Below are 22,842 nucleotides of genomic sequence, written 5' to 3'. Positions count from 1 at the left end.
ATCTGTTATTAAATTGAATAAATGAAATAGACATATTCCTAATTTAAATATATTAAAATACTAAGAAAATTGTTTTGAATTAAGAGAGAATAAACGCATACATCAACATGTTTGCAGAGCTAACTAGTTGATAAGCTTTAGCTCTTCTCCGGTATCATTTAGCTGAGGGATACGAAACTCAGTTCCACCTCTGATTTTGCGACTGTGAGAATGTTGCGCCTGTTGAGTAAACGTTTTTACTGCAAAATTGCAACGAAATCGAATGAAAAGGCCACTAAATTGGACTTCAAGCAGCTAACGCATCCAACCAAGGTGCCACAGACACCAGTGGACGCGGAGTTTCCCGACACCAGCGCCTCCGAAATCCAGATCGACACGAAAACCATCCAGTTGCTGGAGCGGCTGTCGCTGGTGGATCTGGATAGCGAACGGGCGCTGGCCACGCTGAAGAGCAGCATCCAGTTTGCAGACAAGATTGCCCACATCAATACGGACCACGTGCGTCCACTCTACACGGTGCTGGAGCATCAGCAGCTCCAGTTACGCAACGACCAGGTGACTGAAGGCGATTGCCGGGCCGAAGTGCTCCGGAACGCCAAGGTGACAGACGAGGACTACTACGTTTCGCCGCCAGGCAACATTCCGCTGGAGCAATGAGCCGCATACAGCGATGCTTCAAGTCCCTGGCTTCCGCTAGCTTCTTTCGCACCGGGGAAGACAATAAACTGGAGCTACTCAGTCATGGAAGGGAATACGCCAAGCTGCTGCAACAGCATTGGACACGACTTCGTCCCCTGGCTGCTCACCTGGGCGTCACGAAAGAACCCATAAATCCCGTCAATATACAGCGTTTTTCCTTTCCACAAAGCCAGCAATTCCGAAACAATTTCCAAAAACTCGTCAAAGATCATCCTCGAAAGGCCAAATGTCCCACTCTTCTGAAACACCAGAGCACTTGCCCCGCTCCCACTAGCAATTCCTTATTTGGGGTAAAGGGTCCTACGCTACATTTAACCACGGACTTCCTTGTGGAACCACATCGCGCCCTGGAACACTTCTACAACATGCAGCGTGAGAGCAAGATCTGGTGGATGCGACTTTCCTCGAATCCCAGTCGATACCGCATCGTACCTTGCGATTTGGCAGAGGATCTCAATCCCAAAGACTATCAAGCCATCGATATCCGCACGAGCTACGGTGATGCAGGAGAAGTGACCGTGGAGCAACTGAGCCTGGTGAGAGTAGTGGACGACAAAGACTTCCGGCTGCCCGATGCGCGAACGGGTGAAACTGTGCAACCGACTGTCATACGGTCTGTGATAGAGCTGGAAACCGCCACCTGCGGTAAGTGGTCATCCTAACTATCTTGGGAAATCTTTCTATATTATATTCCTTCAGCTCTGCTCCTGGATGGCTGTGATCATGGCCGGGACTCGCAATCCCTGCTCTTACACCGCGTTCTGGCGCCATATCAATGTGGAATCGCCTGTGTGGAAAGTGATTCCGAGCTATCGGCGGACTTGGCTGATCTTGGCCTGCATCTAAAGCATGTTCTCAACCACGCTGGTCTTCGACTTTCTGAGGGGAGTGGACTTTTTTCGACTAAGGACGCTTCTCATTTAGCAGAGCACTTGCTGGAAACGGATATGCTGGGCATACCTTATACGCTTGTTATAAACGAGCAAACGCTGAGGAACGGACTGATGCAGTTGCGCAGCCGGGACACAAGGTTGGCGGAGACCATACACATAAGCGATGTACCGGACTATTTATTAAACATATTTAAAAACTAAAAACAACCAGGGGCTACATAAAGTCACAGAGATATTGGCGGACGTTGAAGCCCACCACCTTGCCGATCTGCAGGACAAACTCCAAGCCAATGGTGCACTGCAGCCTAGCAGAGCCTTCCATTATGTTTTGTTCGCCGGAGACGAAGCTGAGCAGCTTGAGGTGAACCAAAGTTGAGATCTGGGAGAGAAGGTTGCAGGTCAGACCGACTTTCTCCTCTAGAATGGCGTAGAAAATGGCCAGCAAACGATCGATGCTAAAGGATTTGGGTCCCAAAGTAGTGGACATTTTCTCCGTGGTCTGAAAGGTATTGAAATAAGCAAATGGAATAATCGACAGACTGAGTAACCCACCTTGGCTCTGGCGTTGACCGTCTGCATCCGTTTGCGCTGTTTTCCATGGTGCTTGACGAACAGTCGCTTGTCCTGATTGGCGGCATTGTGGCTGGCCAAAAAGGCAGCGATCAACAGGAACTTGGCATAGTAGGGCAGCTCCAGCGACTGCGCCAGCTTGCGAACGCTCTGATCTTCTATGGCGGTGAAATCTTCAGCTTCCTCCGCGGGTTTTTCAATTCGCATATAGATCTGCGTTAAAGCGGAACGCAGAGGTCCAGCTATGTGCCGCCAAAGCCGGGAGATATCCGTGGCATCCACAGTGCCGTCCAGTACTGGCTCCAAGTAAATGGACAGACACTTCCTGGCGGTCAGTTGGAGCTCCGGAACATCGCGACACGCTTTGTAAAAGACGCTCAGAAAGAGATTTAGATAGTTGTTGTAGAAGTCTTCGGTTACGGCTTCCTGGCAAATCTCCAGGCGCTTCTTATCCTGGGCGAACTGTTCCAGCAGTTGATTTCGCACCTGTTCAAAGTCAGATCCCAGGATGCGCTGTGTCTCCGCCTTGTTGTACTGCGCCAAGTGCAGGCAGATGACTTCACTGAGTCCGGTCTTGTTGTAGAACTTCTCAAAGGGCAGCTGGGAGAGCAGAATAACGCACAGATTCAGGTTGGTCAGCTCCTGCAGTCGCAGAAGAACGGGCAAAACATTGGCATCCATGTCGCGCAGCCGTTCCGCATTATCCACAGCGATGAGAAATCCCTGATCCTCCACGCGTGGAGCGGCCTGCCGTCGTAGCTGTTCCACAAAGTCCAGCATGTTGTCGACCTTCAGCGCATCACCTTGTTCCGGTACCAGCGAGTCTAACAAGATCTCTAGCATGATCTTGGTGGTGTAGCACTCGATGGCATTTAAATGCGCTGTGCGGACATTCTGACGTTTTCCACATTCTTTGAGAAAAGCTCTGGTCAGTGCTGTTTTGCCGGTTCCACTGTGTCCGAATAGGTAAATGGCCGAGGGATATGCCTCACTGGAATCTCCTATCAGCTCGCCCAGCGTTTCAATGGCCGCCTCCCGACAGGGAAACAGCGGTTCCAAGGAGGAGCAGATGGCTTCCATGGTTGCCTTCCGTTTTTTAGTTTCCTAGCTACCCGGAGGCGAAGTGGAAAAAGGGAAAATACTTCTTTAATATATATTAAATAACAAACGAAATTAAGCGCCAGACAATTTGTTATTAAAACTTTGTTTACAAGCAATGGTTTCAGTTAAGTATGACCGTGGAAATGGCGCCAAAATTTTCGCTCTGGTATATACCAGACGTGCGTAACAACCCTGGTACCTTAGTATATTTGGAGCAATCGAAAAATATCGATATTGCTAGCAACGATAGTATTGGGGCCATCGATTTTTGTTCCAGCTCTAATTTCGGGTGATTAATTTTGTGCATTACTTTTCCAAAGAGTTTTTTCCACAACGCTCTACTCTTCCTGTCCAGGCATAGCCAGAATCCATCCCAGCAACGCCAGCTTAATCGTGTTGACGGCCCAGAGTCCGCGATTAAAACGAGAGCGAAGCTAAAATCCAGCGGAAACAACGCCCACTTGCTACACAGCGAACTCCAAAATCCGAAAATCCGGCGAACCGAACCGAAGAAACTACGCGTGTGGTTGGATTTGGACGAGCGAACACTGCACATTCCGAGCGCATTTAGCCACCCACGATGGCCGAGACATACACGTTTGGCACCTCGCTGGCCTCCATCACCTGCCACGCATGGAACAAGGATCGAACCCGTAAGTGCGACCCAAATTTATCATTCGGCACCGCGTGACTCACCATCACCCACTCCCAACCATTCGCAGAGATTGCCTTATCGCCCAACAACCATGAGATCCACATATACAGCCGGGAGGGCAGCGACTGGAAGCTGGCGGACGTGCTCAACCAGCACGATCTGCGCGTCATGGGCATCGACTGGGCCAAGAACACCAATCGGATTGTGAGCTGTGCCGCCGACCGTAATGCCTATGTGTGGACGCAGGGCGACGATGGCAAGTGGAAGCCGGCGCTGGTGCTGCTTCGCATCAATCGGGCGGCCACCTGCGTCAAGTGGTCGCCGGCGGAGAACAAGTTCGCTGTGGGTTCGGGCGCACGACTCATATCCGTGTGCTATTTCGAGTCGGAGAACGACTGGTGGGTGTCGAAGCACATCAAGAAGCCGATCCGCTCTACGGTCACCTCGCTGGACTGGCATCCGAACAACGTTCTGCTGCTGGCCGGCTCCACGGACTACAAGGTGCGCGTTTTCTCGGCCTTCATCAAGGACATCGAGGAGCCACCGACGCCGACGCCGTGGGGCAATCGCAAGCCCCTTGGCCAGCTAATGGCCGAGTTCCGCAACTCGCAAACCTCGGGTGGCGGCTGGATCAACAGCGTGAGCTTCTCCAGCGACGGTAACAAGGTCTGCTGGGTGGGCCACGACAGCTGCGTCAGCATCGCGGACGCTACCAATGGCAATACGGTCATTCGCTGCCGCACCGGCTATCTGCCCTTCCTGTCATGCGAATGGGTCTCGCCCACGTCCGTCGTGGTGGCCGGCTATAGCTGTGTGCCACTGCTCTACAGTCTGACTGCCGACGGCAAGCTGGTGCTGAGCGGCAAACTCGATAAGTCGCAGAAGAAGGAGTCGAGCGGCATCACTGCCATGAGAATCTTCCAGTCGATGGACCGCAACATGCGCACGGAGAACACGGACACGGTGGTCGATTCCATACACCAGAACGCCATCACCAGCGTGCGCCTGTATGCCGGCGACAAGGCGAGCGCCAGCAAGGTGTCAACCTCGGGCGTCGACGGGCAGCTGGTCATTTGGAATGTGGAGCAGGGCGGCATCAATGGCGGCATGCGCAACCTGCAGATCTAGTGCGGCCCGGAACGGACCAGCGTTACGTGTTATTGTCTGTTAGCGAGTGTGTTGGCCTGGCCAGGAGCGCAGTATTTGCCAAAATGTTTTCCAAAATCGCTTTTCCCATTGTTCTGTACCGTGCGAAAGCCTTTTTACATAAATTAACCGAAGAGATTGTTCTTTTCCCCCATACCCCCAACTTCCATACTGGTTCCGAAAGTCTGTATGTGTGTTTTAAAGTGTTTCACCTTTATAGCAAACTGAATAAAATGTTTTTTATTCGTAAAATCAAATGTAAAAGTGTTTGTTTTTTAATTATTAAGCGTTTCAATCAGCGAGAAATGTGGATTCGATCAACTGAGCTCACATAGATTTAATTATTCTTAATGGACATATGAGCGATTAATTTAGTTTTTTAAAGTTTTAAATCTTTATTTTTCCGTTTTGCAGATAAAATTAATTTAACGGAAATAAATTTGAATTAAATCAATGTGACCGCCGCGCAAGCGCACGAAAATACCTCAGCTGGCGGCAATCTTACGGAGGAGTGTGTGGTCGCCAGTTGGACTTCAGTTGCTTTAAAGGATGTTTCCTTTATTAAAACGAGGATGCAGCTCCATCTGATCAGAAAGTACGCCAGCAAGGCTAGCCGGGAGCACTACGCCAGCAGTAGCGTGAAGATCTTTCGACGGGTCAAGCCCCAGCAAAAGGTAAACAAACCAAAGAAGCCGGAGAATGTGGAGGATGGCCAAACAGAATATGCAGAAAATCTGGTCAAGGTGCAGATGATCTCGCGGAATCTGCACGCCCAACTGTTTCCACAAGCGCCGCGCAGCATTTCGGAGCAGCAGGTGGCCTCCGCGAAGGTTTACAAGGATGAGTTGCGTCGGCACGGCGTCGATATCGAAAGTTCTGCTCCCGTTTCGGATGTCCAGTTGAAATTGCCTCCTCTTAGGGGCGCCAATATTGAGGAGCACTTCCACAACATTGCCAAGGAACAAGTGCAGCCTTACGAGGAGCTACTACTTCCCCTGGTCCAGTGCGAGCAGCTACCGAAACGTCCAAAGCGATGGGCCTTCCATACCGGCTGGACAGCCTATGATCCTGAGGATGGAACAGCCACGCCGGTGGATCACCCACTGGAGAAAGGACTTGTCTTCGATGTGGAGGTGTGCGTTAGCGAGGGGCAGGCTCCAGTTCTGGCCACAGCCGTCAGCACCAAGAGATGGTATTCGTGGGTCAGCCCAAAGCTGACGAAACACCGCCTAAGTGTGGAGCAATTAGAGCCGTTAGACGTGGACACGGACTCAGAACGACCGCACTACACTCCGGACGAACTCATACCACTGGGCACCAGTGGACCTGGCCTGGTGGTGGGCCACAATGTCTCCTACGACAGGGCGCGCCTGAAGGAGCAGTATTTGATCGAGGACACGGGCACTCGGTTCGTGGACACGATGTCGCTGCACATGTGTGTCAGTGGAGTGACCAGCTACCAGCGGGCCATGCTGAAATCCAAAAAGGAACCAGCTGCCGAGGATCTGGGATGGCTGGAGCAGAGCTCCCTTAACAGTCTGGTGGAGGTCCATCGCCTCTACTGCGGCGGCGATGCGCTATCCAAGGAGCCGAGGAATATTTTCGTCGAGGGAACTTTGGAGCAAGTGCGCCAGAGCTTCCAGTCGTTGACCAACTACTGCGCCAGCGATGTGGAGGCTACACATCGGATACTCCGAGTCCTGTATCCGTTGTACGCAGAACGTTTTCCACATCCTGCTTCTTTGGCTGGCATGTTGGAGATGGGATCCGCCTATTTGCCAGTTAATTCCAACTGGGAGCGGTACATACGTGAGGCACAGCTCACCTATGAGGACCTTAGCATTGAGGCCAAGTACCATTTGGGGCGGAGGGCTGAGGAAGCGTGCTCCTTGCTGCTCGACGATCAGTACCGCCAGAATTTGTGGCTCTGGGACGAGGATTGGAGTGTGCAGGAGCTGAAACTAAAGCAACCGCCGAAGCGAAAGCCTCTGCCGACAGTGGAGCTCAAGGATTCTGGAAACACACCGGAGGAGCGACGTCTGCAGGCCAAGTTTCAACACCTTTATGATCAACAGGCTCTACTGCCAGCTCGACGACCATTGCTACCCGGTTATCCTCTGTGGTATCGCAAACTGTGCCGCAAACCACCAGCCAAAAGGGCAGACGAAATTCTGGAGGACGACGAAGAGCCGTGGTTCCCGGGAGCCAGCGAGATCAGCACCGGCATGCAGATTGCCCCCAAGCTGCTGTCCCTCTGCTGGGAAGGATATCCCCTGCACTTCGAGAGGGAGCAAGGCTGGGGCTTCCTGGTTCCATTTCGCAGCGATTCGGAAGGAGTAGATCGACTGCCCATGGATCAACTTCTGGCGCGCTGTCCAGTGCCGGAGTTTGCTCGCCTGAGCGCCTCGAAGGCGGAGAGTGATATGGCCTTTGACATGCTGCCTGGCCAGGTGGAGCAGCATTTGGGAAAGCGGGAGCACTACAAGAAGTTGTCCCAGAAGCAACAACGTCTGGAAACTCAGTACCAAGGTAGGTATGGGATGTTACTTATGTGTGAGTGGGCTCATCTATTCATGTTTAAGGCTCTGGCGTGTGGTGCAACAAGGTTCTGGATGATTGCTGCTTCTTCCTCAAGCTACCCCACAAGAATGGACCTTCCTTTCGGGTGGGCAACCCCTTATCCAAGGACTTCCTCAACAAGTTCGCAGAAAACGTGCTGAGCAGTGGTGATCCATCCTGTCAAGCTGCCGCCCGCGTCATTGACATTGCACGCATGATGTCCTACTGGCGCAACAATAGGGATCGAATTATGGGTCAGATGGTGGTATGGCTGGATCCGCAGCAACTGCCTGATGAACTCACTGTCGAAAAGTCCCAGCCAATAGCCTACGGCGCCATTTGTCCGCAAGTTGTCGCCTGTGGCACTTTAACACGTCGCGCGATGGAACCCACATGGATGACGGCCTCCAATTCGCGACCAGATCGTCTGGGATCGGAGCTGCGTTCGATGGTACAGGCACCACCGGGTTACAGACTCGTTGGTGCCGATGTCGACTCGCAGGAGCTGTGGATCGCTTCCGTGCTGGGTGATGCCTACGCCTGCGGCGAGCACGGGGCCACGCCACTCGGTTGGATGACCCTCAGCGGCAGCAAGTCGAATGGCAGCGATATGCACTCCATAACCGCTAAGGCTGTCGGCATTTCACGAGATCACGCCAAAGTGATCAACTACGCCCGGATCTACGGAGCTGGTCAATTGTTTGCCGAGACACTGCTCCGTCAGTTTAATCCCACATTCAGTGCATCCGAGGCCAAGGCTAAGGCTATGAAAATGTTCTCCATCACAAAGGGCAAGCGGGTGTATCGATTGCGAGAGGAGTTCCATGACGAACTGGATGACAGGGCGTAAGTAGTCACAAACCCACATCTTGGTAGCAATTAAAGCATGTTATTATCTCTTACAGCTACAGCAGCTACGAGGCTTCCCGACTGGCCATTCAACGCAACCGTACCGTGGCAGAGGTATTCCATCGTCCCAACTGGCAGGGAGGCACGGAGAGCGCCATGTTCAATCGCCTGGAAGAGATTGCCACGGGCTCGCAGCCTCGAACGCCGTTCCTTGGCGGACGTCTCAGTCGAGCATTGGAGGCGGATACTGGACCGGATCAGGAGCAACGTTTCCTGCCCACCCGCATCAATTGGGTGGTGCAGAGTGGTGCAGTGGACTTCCTTCATCTGATGCTGGTGAGCATGCGATGGCTGATGGGATCGCATGTTCGATTCTGCCTGAGCTTCCATGATGAATTGCGCTACTTGGTCAAGGAGGAGCTATCGCCCAAAGCGGCGCTGGCCATGCACATCACAAACCTAATGACGCGCTCCTTTTGTGTGTCCCGCATCGGACTGCAGGATCTGCCCATGTCGGTGGCCTTTTTCTCGTCCGTGGAGGTAGACACTGTGCTGCGCAAAGAGTGCACCATGGACTGCAAGACGCCCTCGAATCCGCATGGCCTGCGCATCGGCTATGGAATTCAGCCAGGTCAGAGCTTGAGCGTAGCGGAGGCAATCGAGGAGGCTGGAGGCAACGATGTCAGTCAGTGGGATTGGATAAAGAAGAGTTAGCTGCCAAATACTAGAGATTAAGTCATAAGTACTTAGTTGTTACTCAGGAAGTCAAGAAGACTTGGAATCTGTTACTAGTTCCTCTTAAATTGTAAGGCACAAAATGTTTCCCAGTTCCCAAGTCAAGGACACACTTTAATCTAAATGAAATGACCTATAAATATGTATTTTTGTTCTTTGTTTTCGGTAATACTTAACATCCAGAAGAATATACAAACGTGAGTAGTAGTAGTTAACCATACACTAGAAGATACAATCGGCGTAAGCCTAAAGAGAATGTTGTCAACACCTAACCTCATAACATGCTATCGCCGTCACCGTTCACAAGTTTTGGGCCAGCGATTCGATCTCGTCCAGAAAGTAGACCATGTCCGACTCCTCCAGGCAGGAGTTCTGCAGCACCAGGCGGAAGAAGTTGGGAAGCTGGCGCAGCGGCTGGTACGTGATCATCATGGAGCCCTTCTTGATCATGCCCTCCTTGACCTTCGGCGCCACCTTGTGCAGCCGGTCGTAGAACTCGCGATTGCGCTCCATTTCCCGCAGACCGGGCGGCACATACCAGAAGCTAATGTTGGTGCACTCGGGGCTCTCGAGGACCAGCTCGAATCCAGGACGCTCCCTCACCTTGGCCGTGAAGAACTCGGCCATGCGGAAGACCTTCTCGACATGCGCCTCCAGACCCTGGGTGCCCTTGGCCTTCCACATGAACCAGAACTTGAAGACATCCGCTCGACGGCCGCACTGGATGTGCTTGTCGCCGGTGTCGAAGGATGTGTCATAGAACTTGTCCTTCTGGAACAAGTACGTCGCATTGGTCGAGTGGCACTGGGCCAGCACCTGCTGGTGGCGCGTCAGGAAGGTTGAGCACTGCTGGGAGGCAGCCAGCAGCTTGTGAGGATTCCAAGTGACCGAATCAGCCCTGCCAAGAAACGCAACATTAGTTTACCCCTCGAAATGATCAACCAGGATATGTGGAACTTACCGTTCGATGCCATTGAGCAGATGACGATACTTCTTGGACATGAGCGCACCGCCACCCCAAGCCGCATCCACGTGCATCCACATGTTGTACTTCTTGCACAGCTCCGAGATCCCAGCCAGATCATCGAAGGCGCCCAGCACAGTGGTGCCCGCTGTGGCCGAGACCATCAGCGGCTGCCAGCCGTTCTCCAGGCACTGCTTAACCTGCTCCTCCAGGTCACTCAGCCGCATCTTGCCCACCTCGTTGGTGGCTATCTTGCGCACATGCTCGCTGCCGAAGCCCATGAACATGGCCAGCTTCTCCACGGAGTAGTGAGCGTCCTCCGAGGTGAAGATAATCAGCGGTTTGGCGTTGAAGAGTCCGTTTTTCTGCGGATTGAAGAGGTCAATTTTGTATACAAACTTATTAATACTTTTCAATATAACTTTTTTTAAAAAAACTTTATATTTAGAAAAGAATTCCTATTTTAATTGCATAAATATTTAAGTTTTTTAAAGATTTAATTCGTTATTTAGATTGGGATTTGGATTAAAGTCGTTCAACCAACAGACAACACAATTTAAAAAAATACTTGAAAAACACTATACGTTTTAAACTTAACAGTTTTAAAATATCGTTATCTTTATCAGTTAAAATTCTATATAAATCTTTAAACCTTTTTTATGAACCTAAATATCTGCTTTTTAATCTTAAAACCCACATCTTTATAGTTTATTTATCTGATTAAATCGTTAAGAACTTTTAGTATCACTTGTATATGTATATCACAGGCATGACTAACGATCACTCGCCAATCAGTGGACGCGGACTTCCGCGTGGATTGGCGGTAAACCACTTGGCTGCAATGGGGCACTCACCTTGGACTCGGGCGAGTGTCTGTAGCGGGCGCAGCTGATTGCATAACCGTTGGCTATCGAGCCGCCGGGACAGAAGATGCCATCACCCTGGCCGCCATTGGGGAAGCCCACAATGCGTCGCATCTCGGCCAGCACCTGCTCCTCCATCAGTGTGAAGAGTGGAGCCACCTCGTACGTGTACACGCTGGGATTGAGGGCATCGGTGAGCCATTGACCCACGAGAGCGTATGGATCCACACCCGAGTACAACTGATTGATGAAGTACGGATGTCCCGTCTTCACGGAGAATCGAATCGTTTCCCGCAGCAGCTCGCGCAGCTTGTCCTGCGATTCGCCCTGCTCCCGCAGCTGGAAGTCGAAGAGCTGACGCAGCTCCGCTGGCTCGTGCCACTCGACGACCTTCGAGGAGCGATTGGTGCCCTGGAAGACGGCCAGCTTGATGATCTCGTCCACGCAGGCGCGGATGAAGCCCTCAAACTCCGCCGCCGGATGGCTGGCCACAAAGCTGGATAGATCATCCTTGGTGCTCGTGATATTGTTATTATTATTATTATTATTATTGTTGGCGGCGGTGGCCAACATTTTGCTGGCCTGCTCGAATGCAACTGCGGAGGTGGAATCAGCCGGTGACGGCGTGGACGCCACCAACGCTGCCGTCGCTGTCAATGGGGTAACGCTTGCCAAATCATCGCCACTCGTCGTACTGTACGGCTTAAATATAGATTCCTTGAAGTGATGTGTGGGAAAGTTCTCGCTGGCCAGCATTTTATTGGCTCTCGTCTGCGGTTTATACTGTAGATGTCTTGGCTAGCGCTCTAGCTTTCCGATGTACTAGATGGTACTGTTCCTGGTGGTGGTGCTGTTCCTGGTGCTGCTACTGCTGCAGATTGCACTTGACAGTGATTCCGTGTGAACTGAGTGAACTGGCGATGTTGTTGCCGCTTTTATAAAAGCTCGACGACTTCCACAACTCAGAATCCGAATCCGAATCCGAAACCGAGTGGCGCTTATTACATAAAGGCAATGCCGCTCGAGAGCCGACGCAGGTGCCGATCTCACCTGGTTTGGCTCGTGGATTCTGGTTATGCGGCTGTTAGCATGGAAAGCACCTCGTTCCTGCGCAGTGCAGAGCACCCAGAGCACCGGGATTTCCCTGGTCCACTCATCCCAGAATCGCAGAATCCCAATTTTGGCTGGTTGGTTGGTTAATTGGCTGACTAATTGATATGCTCATGTAACACAATTATGTACGAGCAATTACGGCGTGCTGATTATGCGCCAAAGGTCTAATCTTCTCCAGCAATTTGCCGCGGCGTTTCTCTCTCATTAGCCGCAATCAAGTGTGCATTAAATGCAAATGCATTGAATAATTCCATTCTTTGGCCAATTGCAAATTGTGTGAGAAGATGGCAGACATAGATTGCCAGTTGGTGTAGGTCGTCGTCTGGCTTCCCGATATCTTGGTCAAGTGTTGCACGGAAAGCGAAATCTAATGGCGGATAGATATGTAGCTGATCTTGCTCGTCCGATGGCCTTGTCTATAGGGTATGGAGTGCATGGTGCTCTATAAATAAAGGTGCCACCACAACAAATCATCAACGGAAATTCCCCGAGTGTCTGCTATGATGTATTGAGATGTGTTCATAGGACACAATTGGACATGAAAGATTGTCTGTCGTCTGTCTTGCCCAGCGATTCCTTTCGGTTTATTCACCCTGGCAACCGCTGGTACTTCACCGAGGATCCAAATCGCTGCGCCATCAGGTGACACATCGCTTTCTGGGGACGGTGGCTGCTGGAATTTATGGGATGCACACATAACTCCGCCAAATAACTGACGATAAGGGGCTGGACACGAGCGAGAAAATACGAAAATAATTCAAAAAACAACAACCGGTTCCCAGCGGCGAGCAGCCCAAAATTTCAGGAAGCATTTGTGCTCGACGATCATGACGTTTTAGAAAAGCGAAAGTCAATCCGCGTCGTTTCCAATAAGCGAGTGCATGTGTGTGTGTGTGTCCAATTTAATTGCACCTAATGCAGTGAGACAACAATCGCTCTAGTTTTTCCTAACCCACCGAAACTAATTAGCCATATACACAATCTTAATAATGGCTGCGATTATGCTGGACACTGCGAGAATGCCAGGTGTGTTGCAGTCGGATGTCGGTTCACGCCGACTTCCTCAAGGCCACTGGGCACATAAAGAGTACCCACGATCTTTAAACGTAGGAAAAGCCTTGATTATCTATGCTATCTGTTCGGATTGCCTTGACTTTGGCTGGAATACTCAATATATCTGGCCATCGAAAGACGTCGCCAAGTGTCTAACAATAGGGTTATACTTTATTGTTTTACGTTCTACGATCAATACAATGTTCTCGATATTTACAAATATTTATAATAGTAATTATATAATAACATAATTTCTTGTTTGCATTTCTTGTTGGTTGCTTGGTTGCTTGCTTGGTTTGTGTGTCCTGCATTCCTGGATGCACTCCTATCCATATGCCGTGCCTGTTGTGTGTAAATGAGAGCGTGTTCTGTCTGTCTGTCTGTTCTACCTTGTTAAATGAGTGGCGAATAATCTAAATCAGCGGTTCCAACTCGTTTCATACTAGAATACATAAACTGCGCCTACGTATATATCTATATATATATATATCTCACGTTCCGTTCTCTCATATATATCTGCACTCAAGCGGTGCTCGCAACTTTGAATCTTACGGATCATACTCGTAGTTTTTGTCCTTATCACATCGCCAGGCAATTTAAATTATTCTTCGTTTGTACTTGGGTAAAGAAACATCGTACCTTTATCTGCAAACGGATAGGATGGATGGGTTAGAAAACAAGTCATCATGGGCCGAGTTGTTGCCACTCACCTGGATTGTTATAGAAGTTAGCGCTTAGACTAGGTTTTGGTGGAAGTTTGGGTGTGCCCTCGAGGCTCGTGGCAATCGGAAAGAACTCCTTGGGGGACGAGCGCGACTGCGTCGGATTCGAATGGTGCTGGTGCGGATGGTGCGGCAGATGGGTGGCATGATGTTGATGGTGCTGCGAGTAGATCGCTGGATGCGTCTGCTGCTGCTGCTGCTGCCGCATTCGCAGTTGGTGGGCATAGCTGCTCGACGTGCTCTCCACCGGATGGCTGGGAATGTTGGGGGACATGGGCGACATGGCGGGTGTCAGCGGTGATGTGGTCGTCGAGGAGCTTGCCGCTGGCGAGATCGGTAGCGGCAGCGGTTCGTCCGTCGCCACAGCCTGCGACACGGTCACTAGGGTCGTGCTGATGGGACCCGCCGCCGCCTGGTTTGGCTGGGTAGTTGCCGCTGCCCGCTTCTCGATCGCCGAGTTGCGGCGTATCATAATACTGCTGGTGTTGGGCAGGAGCAGACTGCTGTTGCCCACAAACTCCTTGCACTTGCCGTGGCTCTGTCGCAAGTAGCTGATGCCCGTGGAATGGTTGAGCCGTGGCGGTATCGGCGGCGGACTGAGTTCGCCATCACGCGGGGGTAGCTGCAAGGATACGTAAAATGATTGCTGTCATCTGCTATATCTACTATATAATAGAAGTAAGGCTACTTACTGTGGGTGCGTCTGGCGCCTGACGCTTTTGCGCCATGTCCGCACAGCTCTCAGTGCGCTCCTTGCGTCTGGGTGGCAGTGGAGGCGGCACTGCTCGGTACTCCATATTGGTGGCCATCGGAACGTTGACATGCGGCGAGATGGGCACTGCCCCCGGCTGTCCCTGATGGGCACTGTTGAAGTAGAAGCCACCCGCGCAGAATTCCTCCCCGCCCGATGTAGACATGCCTGTTAGGGTCACGGTACTGGCAGTGCTATGCGTTGGGCTGTTCTGCATGCGCCCATGGAATGGTGATCGATTGCCGGTTTCGTGACGCGGACTGACCACTAGCTTGGGCAGCGGCGACGGCGGAGCTTCCGTATCCGATGCGAATGGATTGCTGTCCGGCAAGGACTGCGGTGGCAGATGTTCTGGCAGCGCTGGACTGAACACAACATCCATTGCCGACGCACTGGCCAGTGTCGTGTTGTTGTTAGCCCAGACATGCGCGCCCGGTTTCTTGGGGAGATGTGGCGCCGGCACCGAAACCTCCCCGTTGTTCTGGTCCGTTCGAGTGTGCTGTGGCGTTCCACTCCAGCTGCTGGTATTCCGTTCGGGTATAATAACAGGGGCGAAAACGGAGAACGCGTGCGGATTGTGCTGCGGACTTTGCTCGCCGGCGAGAGTTACAGATCCAGCATTAGCTGCTGCTGCTGTTGACGCATCCATTATGCTGGAGGCGTGCAAAGATGGCGCTGATGCCGTGGCTATTGTGGTGGCCGTTGACGATGCTGCCGCTGCCGCCGCCACGGACGACGTGCTGTTCGACAGCTTGCTACTGCTGTTGGTCTGATTCTGGCGACGCGGCTTGATGCCCGGCGATTTGAGCGGAATGTGCGGCCATTTTCGAGGCTACGAAAGGAAAAAGGATTAAATTTCCCATATGACTTGTAAACTTTGAAGCATTATACTTACGAATTTCGGCACCGTCTTGCAGCCTCTTGGCTCAATGCGCAGGCTTTCGTTATAGAGATAGTCGGACATCTGTTTGTCGGACAGTCCGTTAAACGGATCCAGTTGCTCGAAGAACTGTCGAATTGTGGACTCCTCGTTGAGGCAGTATGGCTGGTTCTGGTACTGTTGAATCTCGCCAATAATCTCGGCCACTTTCCGTCGTTTGGAAAAGTTAATTAGCTCTGTGTTGGCTAGCAGGTCGGGGTTACCCTCCTCCAAGTGGAGTATGTTGGTCAAGTAGCGACCGAAAAATGGCACACAAGGCGGATTGATGGATCGCAATCGCTCCTGATACTTCTTGAGATGATCGTCGCTGAGCTCGCGGCATTCCTCCAAGAATTTTCTGTAGCGTTCGGGCAATCCCTGGAATGTCCACCGCAGTCGATAAACAGATGCCGTGCCCATAGCCGCGACAATCGAGAGGATTCCATTAAAATTGTTCAATTCCAGCATCACCATCATCACTTCGATTGCGCGTTGCATAATTGCCAGGCGTTCCTCGTAGTTCTCCGCCTCGGTGATGGATTTCTCAATCCAGCGGGTCACGTTTGTGGTGTGCTTCATGATCTTCAGTAGGTTAGGGCTCTTCACCTCCTTGTCCTTTTTCGTCCAGGGTGATCCGACCAACTCAGACGGCTTTACATTCTTGTACATCTCGAATTCCAGCAGTGTGAGCTGACGGGCCAGTTCCAATGGGTGCAGGGTGAGGAGCGTTATCTCGTCGTTGGGTACACTAAGGTGATGCTCGATGGGCGGCGGATCGTGGCCATAGGCGTATACAATCTTCTTATTGCTTTTCTCCTGCTCGTTCTGTGAAGAATATTCGAAAATGAGAACGATACTTCCACATTAAGTTGTTGACTAACTACTCACCTTTCTCTGAACAATCTTAAGCACGGAATCCACCCACTTGCGCATCGATTTGCCATTCACGTGCTCCAGGAAGTTGAGCAGCTTCTCCAGCAACATGGGATCCTTCTCGAAATCGTAAAAATGATGGTCGACCCAATGGCGCAGCACGTTGAGCACTCGAAACTGCACTGGCTGCACGTACTCCTTGCGATATCGCTTCCAGTCCTCGCGATGCGAGTTCTTGTGCTCCTTGTCACCGCCAACGCCGCCCATTCCACCCGCACCTGCTGCGCCCGTGTCTTGATAGACCAGGCTGGGATCCGGTATGTTAAAGCGTTCCACCAGCAGCTGCAGCAATTGCTGCGGCGAGCAGAAGTAGCGATATGTGGTGAGGAAGGTGCGCACAAAGGTCGGATCGGCGTAGATGTGATAGGTGAGGCGCTCGATTAGCTTGCAAAGCGTCGCTCCCTTGATCATTGGCACTCCTGCGCTTTCGCGCTCCTCCAACACGATATTGTCACCGCTGTCCGGCACCGCGAACTTGTAAATCTCCGGACTGGGCATCCGCAGCGGGTGCTTTCGCTCGATGTCTTGCAGTATGCTGTCCAAGTGCCGGTCCAGCATCGATTTGGTGATCACCATCAGCAGGTCTGCCATCCAATCGTGCTTGTGCTGCGCATTCTTGGCGGTCAGCACAATGGGCGGCTGCATCCGGGGTGCCAACTCAAAGCTGTTCTTCAGATCATCGCTGTCCGGTCGATCGTTGATATCCACGCGTCGCATGAAATACTTCTCCTTCAGCCGGTAGTCGTAGGCCGTTGCTCCTGCCGATGGTGTTTGCTTCTTGGTGTTTGCCTTGCACAGCACCATTAGCCCGTCGAAGAGGAATACCTTGCGCTCGCTCCAGATTCGTTTTCCCGATCCAAGCTTGCTCAGCGAATCCTCTGTAAATTTAAAATAGCATTTTAGTTGGAGGATGTGAGTAACTTTCGTTGCCGGAACTCACCTCGAATAAATTCATTGCAATTCTGGCCCACGTCCTTGTCCTCCCAGTGCTCCACCTTCATTTGGAGCTCCCGTGTTCGCTCGATGGCCAGCTGGCGGCGCACTCGACCGCTGACCGGAACTTGTCGCTCCTTGGACAGGCTGGCCATTACCTTTTCGAGATCGCAGTGGAGTGGATGCAACAGGCCCTGGACCTGTTCGAAGCTCTCGATGTCGTCCTGCGACGAGCTGAGATCCTTGAGATGCTTGATGTAGTCGAAATACACGAAGGCGTGGCAAATGGGCACCAGAAGCAGCTTGGGCAAATAGTATTTGACAGCATCGCGGAAACCATGGCCGGCTGTGGTCAGAGATGAGGCCTAAAAGCAGGGATTTTATTAGAGTTCTTCGCACGGATGGTATCAGTACTTACCCCTGGCTTGGACAGGAGATTGTTGAGAGCATCCCGTGAGGCCTGCGAGGTCACGTCGTAGGCGTACTTCTTGTACACGTCGAATTCCTCCGCCTCGGCCAGTTCCTCAAAGCAGCTGCCCACGCAGGGAGCACTCTGCTCCTGGGACATCTCGATGACGTCCTCCAGGGAGCCGAGCAGAGTGACCGTCACCTCGTAGATGTCCATTATGTTGGAGAATATCGGTTCCAGCTCGCGCGGATCGGAAACGATCTTCACCAGCTCCTCGCGAAAGACGCGTATGATCATGTGCAGGTCGCGCTGGTACTGCTTCTCGTCGTGGATCAGCTCCTTGACCGTCTCCTCGTAGGTGGCACTTGCACGCTGCGCGGGCAGTGACAGGGGACTGGGCAGGATGTGGGCTTCGCTCTGGTTGAGCATGTCCATTAGCACGCGATCGGCGTTCATCACCACCTCGATGTCCTCCTTGGTGATCTCGCAGTGGGCGATCTTGATCACATAGTCGCCGGCCATTTTGAGTATGTCCGCTGAGATGTACTCGAGCACGGCCACCAGGAAGGCGGACACGGAGCTATCGATCTTGTACTGCAGCACATCCTTCTGGAGCAGCGTGTGCACCTTTTCCGTGGGCAGGACAGACTTGCGTTTCTTCGAGTTGATCACCTCCTTTGCCTCGTTGAGCGCCCACTGATCGATGGGCGCTGGAAAGGACTTGTTCACCTTCTCCTCCACATCCTGCACGGAGTGGGGCAGCGGCTTGGCGCACAGCATGGCCAGCAGCCGCAGGCAGAGTTTCTCCACATACAGCAGTGCGTCCTCCTTGGCGGTGACCCGTGGATGCACTTGCTCCAGCACCTTCTTCAGCGACGGCGTAAACAAGCCCCGCCATCTCGCAGCATTCTCGCACTTGGTGAAGTCATAGCCATCGCAATCCTGCAGCCCAGCCACGCCACCGCCGCCAATGCCAACACCACCGCCTCCGCCCTGGGAGCCACCACCACCACCGCTGCCGCCGCCGCCTCCGGTGCCCAGACCGATCCCGCCCCCGTAGCTAATGGTGTGGGCATGGCCGCTGGGCCCCGAGAACATTCTGTGCGCCGTGGAGTAGCCGACGAGCGCCTGCCGTGGAGCACCTTCGTTGGCCGCCTGCCCTCCGCCTCCCCGCCCGCTGTGTTGTGCACTGAATCCAGCGACGAGTGGAGTGGAGCGGAACCTGGAAACTGGAAACCTGGAACCGTGGGGCACCTGGCACAGCCGGATCACCCGGGCGAACGTCGCATGGCAGACACACACACTCAAGCGCACGCACTGAACTCGTTTCGAATCTTTAACGGGGCTCGCGCGTCCGTTTCGTTTGCAAATCGCTTGGGCTTCAGCACTTGTTTTCAGAATATGTATCTTCGATATATATATATGTATAATATAATCTTCAACTCAATATAATATTTTTCGCGGTGTGACCAGAGTGCGGCACTGCCGAATTCCAGTAAATGCTCGCGACCAGCCCTGATTCGCTGCTTAAGAATGTACTAAAAAATCCTTCGTGGTGAATGGCCTTTTTGCGGAAGAAGAAGCATTTTGAATTTGAATTGCAACGGTCAGCTATAATTTTTAGTATACCCAAAAAAAAGAATTAAATTATCGCTATTATAATGTAATTTCAGGCAATATATATTTATAAAATGATATAAAATGTCTTTCCTTAAGGTATGTTTATTGACTTATTTTGTGGAATGCTAGCAAAAAAGTAAGTATTAAAAATGAAAGAGAACATAGATTAAGATGTGATTAATAAGCAAGTGCTGTAAGTTCAGTGAAAACATGAACTTAATATTTAGAAAATCTATTAAAACTATTTCTTATTTTTAGAAGGCCAAACGATGTTTTCAATCCACTCGACATAGTAAAAAACATTAGTGAATTTGGTGCGCGGATATTGGGCATCGCACAAGCCGCCCGCGGACACAATGCCGATCACCTGGCCCAGGCAGCCGCCCCACCTGGGATGCCACTTGGCCAGTGGTCCGCCGGAATCCCCGCGACACACGTCGCTGATGTTGTTCACTCCGCCGGCACAAATGTGCATATCGCTGCTGGCGCGGGAACAGTCCGAGATCTTGAGCACCTGCAAGTCCGCCTTGCGCAGCTCATCCGGCTGCGTTGTGCTCACAGAGTCCAGGTAGCCCCATCCGCAAACCGTCAGTGTTTCTCGACTCTCCACTGGCGACGTGGCCAAGCAGGCTGGCTTGATTTTCTCACTAAACACGATGGTTTCATTCAGCCGCAGCAGGGCAATGTCATTAACTGAGCTCAGTTCGTCGTAATCCCGATGATGGGTCACATTGACCACTCGATAAATCTGGCTTTCGCTTTTGTTGTAGGCACCCAGACCAACGAAGAAATCCCTGCAAGGAGTAAATCCCTTCAGACTGCTATGTAGTGGCACTACAGCATGGCAAGCTTACGGATCTTCATCCACCAGCAGGATGCAGTGGGCTGCAGTTAGCACGTATCTCTCGTGAATCACGGTGCCGCCGCATATCCATTCCGGATTTCCAGTTTCATTTCCTTTGGCTCTTTTCCCGATCACTGCCATGTACTGGCGCTCATGTCGCTCGGTTCCATTTCCGTGGAAAATTAGGAGTTCCGGTGGGCAGAAACTCTTGTCATTCGAATATTCCTGACAGGCTTAAAGGATAAAAGGATTGAAAATTCGTTAAAAAGTATGTAACAGGCAGAAGGACGATTAGCTACTGAAAGGTAATCACCTTTTTTCGATGGCGAATCATTTGTGGATCTTGTGGGTGGCCTGCAGCAAACGGATCCATCGGCGCAGTATGGAACCTTTTTCAACTTCTTGGCATACAAGCAACGATGATACGGAAGACAGTCTCCTCCATCGCAATTAACTCCCTGAGTTGGAGTTCCAAACGTCATAAGTAAAATCGTTAGGAGATATGCAACATGCATCTCGACTCTTTACTTATTTCATTTGGATAATGTAAGATATGTCCGCTTTCAACGCTTCTCAATCGAACACTAACTTCAGATCAATGGGAGTTGAAAGACGGCGAAGATCCTCAAGTGCAATGAGTTCAATTGAAACAATTAAGCATATGAAAGCAACGAAATACAAAAAGCAGGAAGCTAACTTCGACCAGCCGAAGCTTCTATACCCTATATAGTATATACACATATATGTAGACTTTTACTTTGTTGTCAAATTTTCAGTGTTTAATACTCCAGTTTTCAGACAATGTCCGCTTATAGGTTGAGTTGTATCGGGAACGCGGAATGGGGTCCCCGGACCTCCAATCGTTCCAGATCACTATTCAACTCGGAGGCCGTCGAGCGCGATAAGTGGACCCAATTCTTTTTTAACCTGCCCAAGGCGCCTCTCGAATTGCAGCTGGCCAAAGCCCGAGCGGATCGGGAGCTCGAGCTGGTCAGGAGCAAGCAGAAGGCTGCTTTGGAACGAACCGAATCCTCACCAAGAAGTAAGTGCCGTCCACTCACTGCTCTGCACAACTCGCCGCGTACCACGAATCGAGTGAAGGTGGTCATGGAGACTCGCATGCGGCCAGCGATCGTCAAAGAGTCAAAGTCGGAGTACAATCTGTGTCCCAGTTGTGGACTTGTCAAGGATTCGTTGCTCAATCACCAGCACGCCGAGCAGCGTCTGAAGAAGCTACTGGCACAACATCCCAGTTTGCTGCCAAAACGACAGCATAGAAGATCATCAAATGTTTTGCGTATGCTATAACTAGATAAATTGGAATTTTTTCTAAGAATGCCAGCCATTTGTGTCGTCAAATATATTTAGTTGTGGGTTATAAGGAGGTAAAGTCTGACTATCTTTCCAGCAGCGTGCCGCGCTGCTTCTTCTGCGGCGGAGGTGCGTCCTCCGTCTTCGTTTTGATGCCCACATCGCTCAGTTTTCCGCCTTTGCGCTGCAACTGCTTCTCGATGATCCTTGCGTTGTTCGCATAGCTGTCCGCGATCTCGCGCTGTTTGAATGAACAAAAAAATGGTTAGTTTGAAAGATTTGTAGATTTGTTCGTAGATGGTACAATGATAGATTGGATTTCCTGCACCATTTACAAGCTAATTTAGCTGACAAACTTACCGCCTCGATTTCGTCCTCCTCCTCGTCGATGGTGGACACCGTGACCGAGCTGAACTTGCCCATGTTCTTCGTGTGCCTGGTGACCACGACCTTCTTGCCACTGGCATCCACAATGCCCGAATCGTCTGGACCGGCGGGAGTCGCTGGCTTGGCAGCCGGTACCTTGAAACTGCCCTTGGTCTCCGAGTTCAGAAGCTGTGTGAGTGGACTCTCGCCCTTGTTGCGGATCAGGGCATTGGACATGACGAAGGTTACGTGGGAGTCGGGACTGTGGCGATAGTAGAGTGGCAGAGTACAGCTTCGGCACTGAAAGTTAAAGGAAAACATTAGATGGACTAAAGACGGGTAAGGAGTGGATGTCAGCTGCTCACCTTGTAGCGGTACTGCTTCTCAATCCCATTGCCCCTGCTCTTGCGCTTGATGTAGACCATTCTTGGTGTGGGATTGTAGGTGAGTTTGTTGGCATGGTCATTGGCGTTTATCACACGGGCGTTGTCCACCTCTCGCAGCGGCAACTGCTCGAGGGTGCAGTCTATAGGATAGGCAATCATGATGTACTATGCTTTCGGTTAGTTGGCTCCAGTAATCTTACCCAGAATCAGAGCCATCTTGTTGCACAGACAGTAGTAAATGTTTAGCGGCTTTTCCTCGTTGTACTCCTCCTGATCCTTGGTATCGGAGCAGACGATACTGCGCGACACAACTTTGGGCATGGTTATTTGTGGGTTTTGGACTTATGAAACTTATAAAATTAAGCTAATTTCCTATTTCATTAAACACTGCAAATAAATAAATAAACAATGTGACCAGAGTGTGCAAATAAAAGGTAAACAATGCAAC

The 22,842-nt window shown here is 51.4% G+C and overlaps 10 protein-coding genes across 13 annotated transcripts; 5 read left to right on the top strand and 5 right to left on the bottom strand.

Moving 5' to 3' along the window:
* The first annotated feature begins 210 nt into the window (after positions 1-210).
* LOC6732264 (glutamyl-tRNA(Gln) amidotransferase subunit C, mitochondrial) lies at positions 211-657 on the top strand. Its single transcript, XM_002079357.4, has one exon. It carries the CDS (start codon positions 211-213, stop codon positions 655-657), a length of 447 nt encoding a protein of 148 aa, XP_002079393.1.
* Positions 654-1,796, top strand: LOC6732263 (DNA polymerase subunit gamma-2, mitochondrial). The gene is made up of 2 exons (XM_016178295.3): positions 654-1,344; positions 1,399-1,796. The coding sequence occupies exons 1-2, from the start codon at positions 654-656 to the stop codon at positions 1,791-1,793; spliced, it is 1,086 nt and encodes a 361-aa protein (XP_016024933.1). The 3' UTR covers positions 1,794-1,796.
* Positions 1,750-3,420, bottom strand: LOC6732262 (origin recognition complex subunit 5). 4 transcript variants are annotated; one of them, XM_039297773.2, is made up of 3 exons: positions 3,349-3,419; positions 2,145-3,270; positions 1,750-2,091 (listed from the first exon to the last, which is right to left on the bottom strand). In XM_039297773.2, exons 2-3 carry the CDS (start codon positions 3,240-3,242, stop codon positions 1,807-1,809), a joined length of 1,383 nt encoding a protein of 460 aa, XP_039153707.1. In that variant the 5' UTR covers positions 3,243-3,270; positions 3,349-3,419; the 3' UTR covers positions 1,750-1,806. The 4 variants fall into 4 exon arrangements, with proteins under 4 accessions (XP_039153707.1, XP_039153708.1, XP_039153709.1 ...); XM_039297774.2 differs by having other exon boundaries at positions 3,374-3,406; XM_039297775.2 differs by having other exon boundaries at positions 2,145-3,266; positions 3,349-3,394.
* A 28-nt stretch (positions 3,421-3,448) lies between these two features.
* On the top strand, positions 3,449-5,321 carry LOC6732261 (actin-related protein 2/3 complex subunit 1A-B). Its single transcript, XM_016178296.3, has 3 exons — positions 3,449-3,552; positions 3,619-3,916; positions 3,986-5,321. The coding sequence occupies exons 2-3, from the start codon at positions 3,844-3,846 to the stop codon at positions 5,044-5,046; spliced, it is 1,134 nt and encodes a 377-aa protein (XP_016024931.1). The 5' UTR covers positions 3,449-3,552; positions 3,619-3,843; the 3' UTR covers positions 5,047-5,321.
* Positions 5,322-5,532: 211 nt separating this feature from the next.
* Positions 5,533-9,353, top strand: LOC6732260 (DNA polymerase subunit gamma-1, mitochondrial). The gene is made up of 3 exons (XM_016178297.3): positions 5,533-7,593; positions 7,647-8,469; positions 8,529-9,353. The coding sequence occupies exons 1-3, from the start codon at positions 5,637-5,639 to the stop codon at positions 9,184-9,186; spliced, it is 3,438 nt and encodes a 1,145-aa protein (XP_016024930.1). The 5' UTR covers positions 5,533-5,636; the 3' UTR covers positions 9,187-9,353.
* On the bottom strand, positions 9,328-11,955 carry LOC6732259 (cysteine sulfinic acid decarboxylase). Its single transcript, XM_002079352.4, has 3 exons — positions 11,026-11,955; positions 10,169-10,536; positions 9,328-10,105 (listed from the first exon to the last, which is right to left on the bottom strand). The coding sequence occupies exons 1-3, from the start codon at positions 11,788-11,790 to the stop codon at positions 9,508-9,510; spliced, it is 1,731 nt and encodes a 576-aa protein (XP_002079388.2). The 5' UTR covers positions 11,791-11,955; the 3' UTR covers positions 9,328-9,507.
* A 1,394-nt stretch (positions 11,956-13,349) lies between these two features.
* On the bottom strand, positions 13,350-19,308 carry LOC6732257 (protein son of sevenless). Its single transcript, XM_002079350.4, has 7 exons — positions 17,877-19,308; positions 17,466-17,823; positions 16,481-17,403; positions 15,569-16,417; positions 14,615-15,505; positions 13,911-14,544; positions 13,350-13,845 (listed from the first exon to the last, which is right to left on the bottom strand). Exons 1-7 carry the CDS (start codon positions 18,963-18,965, stop codon positions 13,802-13,804), a joined length of 4,788 nt encoding a protein of 1,595 aa, XP_002079386.1. The 5' UTR covers positions 18,966-19,308; the 3' UTR covers positions 13,350-13,801.
* Positions 19,309-19,582: 274 nt separating this feature from the next.
* Positions 19,583-21,026, bottom strand: LOC6732256 (beta-fibrinogenase brevinase). Its single transcript, XM_002079349.4, has 3 exons — positions 20,645-21,026; positions 20,342-20,564; positions 19,583-20,281 (listed from the first exon to the last, which is right to left on the bottom strand). The coding sequence occupies exons 1-3, from the start codon at positions 20,844-20,846 to the stop codon at positions 19,729-19,731; spliced, it is 978 nt and encodes a 325-aa protein (XP_002079385.2). The 5' UTR covers positions 20,847-21,026; the 3' UTR covers positions 19,583-19,728.
* Positions 21,027-21,065: 39 nt separating this feature from the next.
* Positions 21,066-21,639, top strand: LOC27206504. The gene has a single exon (XM_016178298.3). The coding sequence runs from the start codon at positions 21,133-21,135 to the stop codon at positions 21,637-21,639; it is 507 nt and encodes a 168-aa protein (XP_016024929.1). The 5' UTR covers positions 21,066-21,132.
* A 37-nt stretch (positions 21,640-21,676) lies between these two features.
* On the bottom strand, positions 21,677-22,839 carry LOC6732253 (STING ER exit protein). The gene is made up of 4 exons (XM_002079346.4): positions 22,595-22,839; positions 22,374-22,534; positions 22,003-22,308; positions 21,677-21,883 (listed from the first exon to the last, which is right to left on the bottom strand). Exons 1-4 carry the CDS (start codon positions 22,713-22,715, stop codon positions 21,728-21,730), a joined length of 744 nt encoding a protein of 247 aa, XP_002079382.1. The 5' UTR covers positions 22,716-22,839; the 3' UTR covers positions 21,677-21,727.
* Positions 22,840-22,842: the final 3 nt, after the last annotated feature.

This window comes from Drosophila simulans, chromosome 2L, assembly GCF_016746395.2.
Source record: "Drosophila simulans strain w501 chromosome 2L, Prin_Dsim_3.1, whole genome shotgun sequence".
NCBI classification, from domain to species: Eukaryota; Metazoa; Arthropoda; class Insecta; order Diptera; family Drosophilidae; genus Drosophila; species Drosophila simulans.
Note: the sequence above shows the minus strand (reverse complement) of the source record. Positions and strands in the feature narration are given on the sequence as shown.